Raw genomic sequence first — 12,653 nt, 5'->3', positions numbered from 1 at the left:
GGGATGAAGAGTTTCCATGTATGGAAAAAAATGCAAGAAATGTCATAAGGGAAGAAGGTTCACATGGTGTAATCCAGGAAAAGAACCTTGGACCCTAGAACTCACCCACTGATTAGCTATGTCCCCAGAAACTAATCCTTCCCATTTTGGTACATTAATTAACCTATATAGAATGGGACTAATAATTTTTAGACATTATAAAATGCTTTTTTCTTCCTGTGAAGTATGGTGCCCTGATCCATGAGAAAGTTAAATTCAATTTAATAGGTATTTATTGAGTATTCCCTATTTGCCTTGTATAGTGCTAGCTTTATAATAAGATAGCAGGCTGAACTTAACAAGTAGTTATTTTTTGTTTGTTTGTTATATATGTTTGCTATGTGCCAGGTATTCTATTAGCTTCTAGGGATGTAAAACAAACAAAAAAATCAGCCCCTGACCTCAAAGAACTTATTACATTATTGTCAGGGTAAAGATGGTGACATATATAAAAATTAAATACAATATATACATGTATATGTATCGATGTGTATATAAAAATTATATGTGTGCATATACATACATACACACACCCATATATATAATATATATATATAACTAGAAGGATCAGTATGGGCTTACTATAGGAGGTAATTCTTGAACTGGGCTTTGAAGGGAGCAAGAGATTCTAGGAAGTGGAGATGTGTGGAGATATGGGGCATGGGATGTAATGTCCAAAAGGCCAGAAGAAGGGTAGTTTAATTGGATTGAAGTAAAGTCTGTGAAAGGATAGTGTAATAATCATCCATAAAAGTGAGGCTGGAGCTAGACTATGGAGGTCTTTAAGTGCCAAGCAGGAGGCAAGAGGGTTCCACTAGAGTTTCTTGAGCTGGAGAGAACATGGCTAAGAGAATATCCAATTGTTAATTACATGAAGAATGAATTGAAATGGAGAAGGGATTGAAATAGGGAAACCAATTAGGGAACCTAGTGCATTAGTCCAGAAAAAAGGTGAGACTCCATAAATTAGGTTAGTGATTTGTGAATATGGAGAGGAAGGGCTTGAATAAAAGTTGTGTGGGGGAAGTAGAATTAACATTTGGCAATTTATTTGGATATAAAGGATAAAAGAGAAGGAAGAGTTCAGAATGATTCTGAGGGTTGTGAATTTGGTGACTAAAAAATGGTGGTACCCCCAAAAGAATTAGAGCTATAACTAAACTCTAATCTTGTTTTTAAGATTTGTCCCCAAACTTTTAGTCCTTACCAGCCTGGCAAAAGCTATTTGGGTGATAGTCCTTTGGTGACATATCACACCTGAGCAATCACCATTCTGAGATATTTAAGATTATCTAGACCTTAGGCTAAGTTATCTCTCCCCTTCCTTGAATTTGAATATTCCTATTTTAATTATTTCTGAAGTTCTATCAATAATTCCTTTATATAGTCCTATTTTCTATAGATTTGGATGGCAGGGGAATGGGAAAGAAACTCATTGTTTTTATATTTCTAACTTTGGTTTTTATGTTCCCTTCTCCACCTCCTTTCCTTTCCTTCCTGACTTCTCTTTTCCTTCCTTGTCCCTTTCTCCAACCTTTTTTCCCCGGTCTTTCTCTCCATGCATACTTTTCTCTTTTTCATTTGCTTCCTCCTCCTTCCATCTTCTCTCTTCTTCTTTATCCCTTTCCTGTCATTTTCCCCACAGTTCGCACACAGGCCAAGGTCTGCCATTATCGAATTTCCAAGGCCCCAGAAGGTGGCCTATATATTCAGAAAGGCCAGGTTTTCCCCAGCCTGGAGGAGCTCCTCACTTACTACAAAGCCAACTGGAAGATTATTCAGACACCCCTGCTGCAGCCCTGTGTACAAGAGGTGGGGTTTCTTTTCTTCCTCTTCCTTTTTTCCCTCTTCCTCCTCTTCTTTCTCCTTATCCCACCTTTCTCCCCTTTCCCCTTCTTCCTCATTTTCTTTTCCCTTTTCCTCCTCCTTCCTCATTCTTACCCTCTTCTCACTTCCCTGGGAAGTTGCCTGAAGAACATCAATGAAAAACAGTCTTTACTAAGTCCATTTCTTCATACTCACTCTTGGGTTCACTTCTGGCTATGTGGTGGTAGGGGAGGGAGAGAGACCAGGATTAAAGAGCCTGGTATCAGCCTTTGGGGATTTTACACTAATTGGATATGAGGCCATATCAGTCCCATTAGACATTTATAGCTGATAGGGCTACTCATGAATATTCTGGATTTCACCTGCTGGCTTTTCCCAAGTAGGAGTCCTAGGATTTAGGTCACAGAATGTGCAACATCAGGATCCACTGGGAAATGAGCACCAGATGCCCTGGGCCCTATCAGATATCCTGACAGAGGAAACTGGGGGTGTGAAGGCTTGGTAGGAACTTTGCTTTACTTACTGGATTTGAGCTCAGGGCTAGGAGACAGCAAATCACTGTTTATCTAGGATTGACCCCTCTTGCTCTGATACAGAAAGGAAATGATAAAATTTCTCCATATCTCATCAGCTATTAAATAGAAATAATAACACTTCCACAGCCCATCAGCTAGTAATTAGTGTTTGTAAAAGGTTGGTGGAGGGACACACACAAAGTGCTACTTAAGTTCCCCATGTAATTATTTAGGACTCTCAGAACATCCTGCTTTCAGATCAACTATGAGAAGAACTTTCTGAGATGAGATTTTAGCTTCTCTTTCTTGATCATCAAGGAATCAGGCTTGAAATCTAGAAAAGGTTTGGTTTCAGTTTTTAGGGATAATGACTGCTAGCACATCCTGCCTTCCTCTGAAACAGCCAGAAAGACCTGTTGGGATATTGATTTCACCAAGGTAATTTTCCAACTGAAGGACTGTTTCCTCCTGGGAGGGGACCAAGGAGCTTCCCCTGAATTATACCTTGAATCCATTGCCTTCCTTTCCAGTTCAGCAGCTTTGTGTGCATGTGTGTGGAGGGAGGAAGTCCATGTCTTCCTTATAAGAAATTGCAGTTTTCTGCACTGCTATCAAAACAAATAGGTGCATTACATGTCAACTCCAGGCAGGCCAATTCATTTCCCTGCTCATCTCTGTCTCTATCTCTGTCTCTTTTCATCCTTCAGCGGCTACTGGAGAGGGATGAATGGGAACGGCCCCGATCTGAGTTTGCCCTTCGAAGAAAGCTGGGAGAAGGCTATTTTGGAGAGGTGTGGGAAGGCTTGTGGCTGAATAAGATTCCAGTGGCCATAAAGATCATAAAGTCTGGTATGTTTAGGGAGGGATGAGCCAAGTTCTGGATTCACCTTACTTTCTCCCATTTTGCCCCATGCTGATAAGTAAGGAAAACAGTCTTTCAGTGGCCAGGATAAGGCCAGGATTGGTATGGGGTTGGAGAGTGTGGCCAGAGGAAGAACAGAATGAACTCTTCCATAGAGGGATGGCATCTATTAGTTAGGATTTCCTCAAATCCTAGGCTTTCCAGAGTTGAAAAGCACCTTAGAGGTCATGCAATCCAGTCCTGAACAGGTCCTCACTATACATCCTCCTGAACAAGTGGTCATCTAACCTTTGGTGGAAGACCTACAGTGCGGATGAACTCACTACTTTATTTTATTTTTTGACAATCCTAATTATTAGGATGTCTTTCCCATCACTGAGCTTAGCAGCTTCTACCTGAAAAGACTCTTTTCCTCTGTGATTTTTTTTTTTTAGAAGATGACTATCATGTTCTCCCAAGATTTCCTTTCTCTAGAATAAGATTCTTCAATAGATTCAGAAATGACACGGTCTCCAGGCCCTTTACTTTTCTTGCCTCCCTTTTGAATATGTTTAGTTTGTTAATATTCTTTCTACAATGTGACACACAGAACAGAATACTATCCATATGCAATTTGATCAGGGAAAATTTGACTGGAAAGCCATCACTGCCTTTGTTGACACTCTGCCTTCCCTAATACACTATAAGATTTCTTGAGCTTTTTGGGTGGACACATAATGAACTTGTGATCTTTTCCCATAGAATCTTTTTTTTTTCCCCGATGAAATTGGGGTTAAGTGACTTGCCCAGGTTCACACAGCCAGGAAGTGTTATGTGTCAGAGACCAGATTTAAACTCATGTCCTCCTGACTTCAGGGCTTGTACTCTATCCACTGCACCATCTAGCTGCCCCCATAGAATCTTTTTTAGTTAGCCCTCCTCTCTTCCTTTTATAATTAACTTTTTGAACTCAGGTGTAGGGCTTTGCATTTATACTTATTCAACTTCATCCCATTAGATTCGGTCCCTTGTTCTGACTTGTATATCTTGACTGTTGTCAAATGTGCTAACTCTGCCAGATTTGTGTCGTTTGAAAATTTGATTAATAGGTATGCATAACTAACTAACCAGTCAAAAGTAACAGAAAGCCAAATACATGGAAATGCAAGTCTCCTTACTTCTTATGCCATTGTCTGCCCCCAATACCCTGCAGGACAAAGTCTGAGAGTCTACTGTTCCTTCTTTGTTCAGGTTTCCACTTTCCCCGAGAGGCCAGCAGGGTTGTGATTGAGGAGATCATGGGATGATGGAGGTTGCCCACTCTTTCATGTTTCCCCCAGGCCTCCATGGGCCAAGTTTGCTTTCTTTCTTGCAGCTGACATGAAGCTTGATGACTTCACCAAGGAGATTCAGAATTTAAAGAATCTAAAGCATGAGAAGCTGATCAGATTGCATGCAGTCTGCTCCATCGGGGAGCCTGTATACATTGTGACTGAGCTCATGAGAAAAGGGAACCTCCAGAGCTTTCTCAACAGTGAGTACTCTCCCCCTACTTCCTCTGCCAGCCACAGACCTCAAGAGCTGCTGTCCACTGTGAAGGAGGAACCCTTCTCCAGACCCTCCCTTTCATGATCTATTCAGCTCCCCTCACTATATTTTCCTCTCCGTCTCATCTCCCTATAGCTGGTCTGCTTTCAGCAGATACCTCAGCCCCTTTTAATGATTTAGCGAATAATGAATGGGTATTCAACAATTGCTATGGGTAGTGAGAACCTTCTCTTGGCCTATGCGATAGACAAGAGAACGAGGTGGTGCAATTCCTACCTTGGAGAGCTCATGAGACAAGGCTAATACTTACTCAGAAGACAATCTAGGTTAGAGTGTGGTGTTCTGGGTGGTCCAGAGACAAATGCTGTCGTGGGTTACATGTGAGGTTCATGGGCCTTGTCTCATGAGCTCTCCAAGATAAGTCTAAAGTGCTGCTATGGGGATAGGCAGATGGTTCTCAGTCCCCTTGGGGCTTTGGTGTTTAGACCAGGGCCCCATTTAGCCTAGACAAATATCCTGCTGCATGCACAGGCATATAGAAGGAAGCCTATTTCCTGACTCAGCCTTAACCTTGACCCTGATAGCATTAGGAAGTTGGGCTCAGATGCCCATTAGTTCTACTGTTAGAGCCCCATCCATATTTACAAAGTATTAGCTAATGATAATAATGATGATCATGATAACAGTAATAACCTCTCAGCCTCTGTTTCCCCACCAGTATAATGGAATTAATGATACAGATTTACTTTCCAGAGAAGCTATGGGGCATAATTAAAAAACATGTACTGAGCTCTTTGAAGATAAAAAGTCCTTTCTGATTACATAGATAATAATTACACATTTTGAGAAGGAAAATGACATCCCTTTGAGAAGTTTTGTTCTCACCAAGACAAGACTAGCTTTTGACTTAGCTGCTCCAATGTTACTACTGGGATGGTTTTAGTTTTGGAGGATATTCCTCTCTTTAGTTCCCACAATTTGTGACTTTTCCCTGAGACCTGAGGGTATCTGAGTTTCCTGGTTTCCCAACCTTATCCTGGGATGAGGGACCTGAAAGGAAGGAGGTGCCTGGGTGTGAGTAAGCAGTCTCTGGGGAATGTCACAGATCCTAAGTCACCTATGAAAAGCCCTGACCTAGAAAACCCAGTTTCCTTTTTTTACCTGGATGAATCAGACTTCCTGAAAGGCCAAAGGGCAAAGAATAGATTTTGGAAATCATCTCATTAATAGAGCTGTGCTCCTTAAGGGATCTGGCTACAACCTCGCTAGGGAAAGATTTTAGAACACAAGGACCAAGGACATCACATCCCTTTGTTTTTGACTCACAACTTTCCCCAAATCTTCCCCTTCCCTCCATACCTTCCTCTAAATATTCTCCCTTTCCTCTATTCTCCCCATGACCAAATCTAATATCCTTTCTTATATTTTCCTTTCCATGTACATCTCTCCTCATTGTCATTTTTTCCACTTCTTTCCCTACTGTCTCCTGTCCAACCCTCATTATATCCTTCTTTTCCTGCCTTCTCTCTTCCAATTCTCTGTTTCATTCCTCTGGAACTGTTTTTGTCCCATCATCTTCTCCATTCCTACCCCCTCTATCCTTTTCTTATTTCTTTTCTCCTCTCATCTTCATTCCTTATCTTTGAATCTTTTTCCTCTATCTCTTCCTCATCAGCCTCTCCTCCATTTTCCTCATATCATCCCAAATCATTATCCCTTCTATTCCTCTTTCATTCTCACCTCCATCTCCCCACCATGCCTCTCCTTTTCTTCTACAACCTTCCCTCATGCCCCACAGATTCTCCCTTCTTCCATGTCCTCTCTCTTCATGTTCTTTTCTCCATCTCATCTCCAATATTATTTCCTTGTGCCTCTTCTCATATGCTTCCCTCTGTCTTTTCTTTGCTCTCTCCCTTCCTCTCTTTGTCTCTCTTTTTCTCTTCCTTACACTCTCTTCAATCTCTTCTATCACATTCTCTTCCCCTTCTCTCTTATCCTCTCTCCTCCATTTTGATTTTTAGATCTCACTTATAAGAACGGATAGTAGCAACTTTCTAAACACACTTCCTTTCATGGTGCTGCTATGAAGAAGATCCCATACCAAGCACTAGAAATGTCCAGTGTTCACTTATTCCCTCGAGGCTTTGCCTGAAAAATAATCTATTCTGGGACTGACCTGGCCATCAATGTATGGTGGCACATATTCCCATATATACTTACTGCACTAGACTCTCCCACATTTAACGTGGTTGTCTCTGTGAACACTTAACAGGTATCACAGTACCTGTGGATTTTCAACCCTAGGGAACTGCTATCACCCTCACTGGCTCAGGGTCATGACTTTATATTTCTCTTCTGGTCCTTTAGGTCCAGAAGGGAAGGCCCTCAGCATCATCCACCTCATGAGCATCGCCTGCCAGGTGGCTGAGGGTATGACCTACCTGGAGGAGAGGCACATTGTACACCGGGATCTAGCTGCTCGAAACATCCTGGTGGGAGAGGACCTCACCTGCAAGATCGCAGACTTTGGCTTAGCCAGGCTGCTAAAGGTCAGGCCAATGCCTCTGTTTTTTTCCTTTTGTCTCCTGCCAGCAATCTATTCTTGACCAAGTTATTCCCATCTGTATCCTTTTAAATCCCACCTTCTGTGGCAATAGTTCTTTATCATATGTGGTTTATACATGAAATATGTACAGGACCATAATATGGTTCTGAAATAGTGGGAAATATCCTTAAGGTGTCATCATAGATTAGAACCCCCTAAGCTTGTCCCTTAGGGTGTATAATTTTTAGGTGACCTATTTTACTTTTCCCATTTTACAGAGATGAAAAGTAAGGTTGATAGAACATTGGAATCATTTAAGATCTCACAAGTAGTGAGGAACAGAGCTAGTATTAAAATTTTATGGATTTTATGGGACCCTGAGCAAGACGTTACATTTTCCCTTTTTTGTAAAATGAATAGGATTAGATTAGATAAACCATAAGGTCCTTTCCATGTCTGGTTTTCTGAAACTCTGAATCTATATTAAACTTATGGTGGATTCTACTTGTCTCCCTCCCAACGCCCATTCAAGCTTGTTATTAGGGAATAGAAATGACCTCTAGTGACAATAAAAATGAAATATCAATAAGAAGTCAATATGATAAAAGATTGTGCATTCTTAAACTAAATATGGCATAACTGATTTTAGTTTATTCATGTTATTGGCTTATCTGCGCTTTTGTTTTGGTTCCATTAGCATGAATAATTGACAATTGCTTAAACAGATTGGGAGCCTTTACAGCCCGGAACCAGGTGTGGAAAGGGGTGAAATACTTGTTGTTCCTCCCTTTTCAAGGTTCCTAGGTTGATTGGGACCTGGGGGATGTATTTTGGTTTCTCTTACCCCCAGAATGACTCATTTTTCAGTTGCTTTTTAGGATGATATTTATTCCACAAAAAGCAGCACCAAAATACCTGTAAAGTGGACAGCGCCAGAAGCAGCCAATTATAGGATTTACTCACAGAAGTCAGATGTTTGGTCCTATGGGATCCTGCTTTATGAAGTTTTCACATATGGACAATGTCCCTATGAAGGTATGGTCCCCAAGTTGACTCTCTCTTTAGCTTTTCCTGTGAACTCCAGTATTATCATAGAGCTCATACCTGCCTGACTTTGGATAAACTTTTCAAGGCTTCCATGTGAGTCCTTTAGGTCTATGTTAGATTTTTTTATAGAAGATTCCAAGGGAAACTATGGCTACTCTCTCTTGGGAATCCTTAGTAGAGGATATGGAGTTGCCTTAAACTTTCTGCTCTGAGCAGTCAAGAATTTCTTCTTTGGGTATCCCTTAACCTGATGGAAAAAGGACCCTGTCTTCAGGAGTGCCAGTTGAATGGAAATACTGGTACTGAAGATCCTGTAGGGTTTCCAGCCTGATGAGGAAGAAAAGATATATGCCCATGAAATAAAAATCCCATTTAAAAAAGTAGCTTTTTATTTTTCAAAATACAAGCAAAGATTGTTTTCAATATCCACCCTTGTAAAACTCTGTGATCCAAATTTTTCTCCCTCTCTTCCCACCTCCTCTCTGGAAATTCCACTTCTGACACTTTCTTATATTGAATGAGTTCTTTAATGTCCTAAGTCTTCCATTTTCTCACCTATAAAATAAAGGAGTTGGACTGGATGATATCTGAAGTTCCTTCAAACTCTAGATCTATAGTACTATTGATGAGGGGGGACCACCAGGAACCCTAATCTCATCACTATTATTAAATTAGAAAATATATAAATATATCATCTTCACAGAACTTAAGACTCCTTGTCTTCAAATGGATTTGGAAAGACTTCCTCAATAGTCAATTTCAGAATGAGTTCCAGTTTTGTTTTAGGAGGTATAAGGAGTTTGAAGGGAGAATGGCTCCATATTCCTGGGCCTTCCTAGTTTGAGGCAAGGGAAATAGCTTTGACTCAGTGTCTGTTCTAAACAAGCAATGAAGACTTTTATTCTTCATGAGTCTCTTACCTGATAAAAAAAAATAATAGTGTCCACCTACAGTAGTTCCAGTTTGGTAAGGATAGAAAAGAAATGAGCCCAGGAAAATTAAGTTAGATGGTGGATTAAACATAATATCTATAAACCCAAAGAATCAATTTAGAAAGCCATTCAGTCAACAAAGTTTAAAATCTTGGAGACAAATTCACTAATTGATGAAGTAAAATTGATTTTTGACAGGCTCTTTATGCTTTGGAACAATGGGTAATGAATAAGGTTAATTAGGAAAGCCTTCTTGGGATCAATGACAACCTATAGCTAGGCTGTCTTCCTCCTGAAGGAAACCTCTTGAAGTGGATGGACTCCCTGGATCTAACTTTCTTAACCCCGTTGTATGTTGCTTCTTCCAGGAATGACCAATCAGGAGACCATTCAGCAGATCTCCCGAGGTTACAGGCTTCCTCGCCCACTCATTTGTTCCCCTGAAGTTTATATACTCATGTTGGAGTGCTGGAAAAGCAATGCTGAGGAGAGACCTGCCTTCTCTGTGCTCAGAGAAAAGCTCAGCTCCATCTACAGACGTCTCCATCATCCCTTCACATGACTTAGGTCCAGCTGCCTTCTCCTACACTCTTTCCCCATATTCCTACCCCAAACCACAAACTGTACAGGACTTCCAGTGTCTTTCTGATGCCTTCTTATAGGGAGAAGGGTATCAGGAGAATGCTTCTTAAGGACTCCTAAGATCTATGACCAGGAGACTTATTGAACCTAGATATCCTTGGATTCCTACAGAATCTCAGAATTGGAAAGGTTCTTAAAAGTCATGTAGACCAACCTATATTCCAAAAGCTCCTACTGCCACAAGCTGAACAAGTGGTCTCTTAGCCTTCACTTAGAAGCTCTCTAGTGAGGGGAAACTCACTACCTCCCAGCACAATCCCTTCTACTTTCTTCTTAATCCCCCCTTCTCATCATTCTTCTTCCACTATGAGAAAATAGAATGTGGATGAAGGGATCTTCCTTACAGCTAGTCACTCTCAGGAATATATTTAATGTAAATATTGTACAGAGGACATTTAAATGTCAAGAAAGAGAATAATCTGGAATTGTATGTCTATAGAATTGATCTGATAGTGTGTTGATGTTTGATATCTTCATTACATACATGTTTGTTAAAAGGAAAATTCTTTGTTCAGTTCTTCATCTTGATTAATGACGTAAAACTCAGGTAAAAGAGAATTAAAAGGTATTTATTCAAAGTATGTCAAGATAACAGCATGTTGACTGACTGGAGATTAGCAGGGCATTCAAGATGGGACCAGCTTTTATGGATAACTTTAATAATGAGATAAAGACATTTTAGATAGGTCTTCATCAGCAAAGGTGTAGACTTCAGCTTCTCCCTGATTTCCTGTATATGATATTTAACACATAGGAGATAATCTGTGACAGTCATGGGATGTCCTACTACATGATGGATAGCAGATGACATAAAAATTGTAAACTGGATAGTATCTCCCCCAACATTAATTTACAAGCAGAATTGGGAACAATGGGTCACTGAATCAATGTAAGTTTCAAAATATGTTCATTCAACAGATATTCACTGAACACCTAATATATCTAAGACAGAATGCCAAAGGCTTCAGGGACTATAAACATGAATAGAATATAGCCCCTACCTTGATGAAGGAACAAGGGAAATAAGACATAAGACACATACACATACATATAACAAAGACAACTAAACAAGTATTAAGTGCTTACTGTGTGCCTGAATTGTAGATATAAAGAAAGATAAAAAAGCAAAAAAAGTTCCCCAAACTCAGTCTCTACTCACTCTCACAATCTAATATTTGAGAACTAATAGACAAAAAGATACAAGATAAAATTGTAATAATAGATGTAAGGCAATAAAGCATTATGGGGAATTGGGAAAGGCTTCTTTTCCCAAGAAGGTGAGATTTTTAGCTGAGATTTGAAGGAAGTCAGTGAAGATATGAGATAAAAAAGGAGAGTTCCAGGCATGGCAAACAGAGTGGTGAGATGGAATGGTAGTGATGGTGGTAATGATAGTGACATCCGACATTTATATGGCAAAATTGCAAGGGATCTCAGAGACCATTTAATCCAGTCCTTCTGAAACATAATTGACAAACAAGACCCTCTATTAGGCCTCAGGTGGGGAGGATAATTCCTACCTGAAGCATTCTATTCCAAGCTTCTCTGCAGCGTCTGTCCATTTTTCTTAGTTCTGATGTCTAAGACCAGACTGAATCCCTGCCTCTCGTGATAGTAAGAAAAGTCATTTCATGATGGTGCAAAATCAAGATCTTTTGCCTTCCTGGTTTCCTTTGCCCTTTCTAGCTTAGCAATGTCCAATCTAAAATGCAGAGCATAGGACTGAATAAAATACTCCAGCTATGATCTGGCTAAGACTGAGTCCATGGAACTACTACCTCTTAATTTCTGGAACCACTTGCTGTCAATAGAGCCCAAGATTGCAACTTTTTTGGGTTATATCATACTGTTGACATATTGAGCTCATCTGCGAAATAGACATTGAACTAGATGAGTTGGTTCATAAGCTTTTTCATCACAAGATCTCTTTACATTTTTAAAAATTACTGACTGCCCCAAAGCTTGGCTTATGGGGATAACTATCTATTTATGCACAATGATATCATTTTAGTATTAGTACAAAAATAGTTTTGACCTTATGGACCCTGTGAAAAGTCTTGGGGACAAGGGTACCTGGAGCGACTTTGAGAATCTTCAAATGAGATGGTTGCTAAGGTAGATTTTAGCATGATGAAAGTTATGTAACCATATAAGCAAAGGTGTGAGTAAAATAGAATGATATTTTATGCATGTAGAAGCACACAGGCACATGTAGGGACACTTTGAATGTGTCTACACATCTTAAAGAACATAGATATGTGTACTCTCAGATATTTATTACATAAGGAAACTCCTTATCTCTGAAGACAAATACTTTCTCTGTTAAGGTGAGTTGGGTTTTCCCAAGCCCTGAAGTGAGAAAAGCTCTGAATTTACACATGAATTATATTTCTGCCTCTGCTATGTGACTTAGGGAAAATAAATCATTTAGCCTTTTTGGGTCCTTCATCTGTTTAAAAAAAAGACTACAATGATCTCTAAGGTTCTTTCTAGTTCTAAATCCTATGATATGAAACGAGCTAAGTAAAACATACTATAAAACTGTGAAACACTGTATAAGAGAGCCCAAAATTAAGCAGAGAGCAGGGATATAGAGTGATTTGGACTGGACCTTGAAGAAAAGCTAAATCTAAGATACAAGCATGGAAAGAAGGAAGAATACTAAAGTATGTCAGGGCAAGGTTTACAAGCTTGCCAAGCAAAGTCATGGCAAAGAG

The 12,653-nt window shown here is 39.9% G+C and overlaps 1 protein-coding gene across 2 annotated transcripts in view; it reads left to right on the top strand.

The window, feature by feature from the left end:
- SRMS (src-related kinase lacking C-terminal regulatory tyrosine and N-terminal myristylation sites) overlaps positions 1–11,682 on the top strand; it is a 29,363-nt gene extending 17,681 nt beyond the window's left edge. Inside the window, exons 3-8 of one of the 2 annotated variants that reach the window (XM_051976764.1) lie at positions 1,685–1,851; positions 3,089–3,230; positions 4,598–4,756; positions 7,138–7,319; positions 8,194–8,350; positions 9,663–11,682. In XM_051976764.1, the coding sequence (XP_051832724.1) occupies positions 1,685–1,851; positions 3,089–3,230; positions 4,598–4,756; positions 7,138–7,319; positions 8,194–8,350; positions 9,663–9,856 (1,001 nt within the window). In that variant the 3' untranslated portion in view covers positions 9,857–11,682. Of the gene's footprint in view, positions 1–1,684; positions 1,852–3,088; positions 3,231–4,597; positions 4,757–7,137; positions 7,320–8,182; positions 8,351–9,662 lie in introns of those variants that run through there. The other variant, XM_051976765.1, reaches the window with a different exon arrangement.
- The last annotated feature ends 971 nt before the right edge of the window (positions 11,683–12,653 follow it).

This window comes from Antechinus flavipes, chromosome 2 (assembly GCF_016432865.1).
Source record: "Antechinus flavipes isolate AdamAnt ecotype Samford, QLD, Australia chromosome 2, AdamAnt_v2, whole genome shotgun sequence".
NCBI classification, from domain to species: domain Eukaryota; kingdom Metazoa; phylum Chordata; class Mammalia; order Dasyuromorphia; family Dasyuridae; genus Antechinus; species Antechinus flavipes.
Note: the sequence above shows the minus strand (reverse complement) of the source record. Positions and strands in the feature narration are given on the sequence as shown.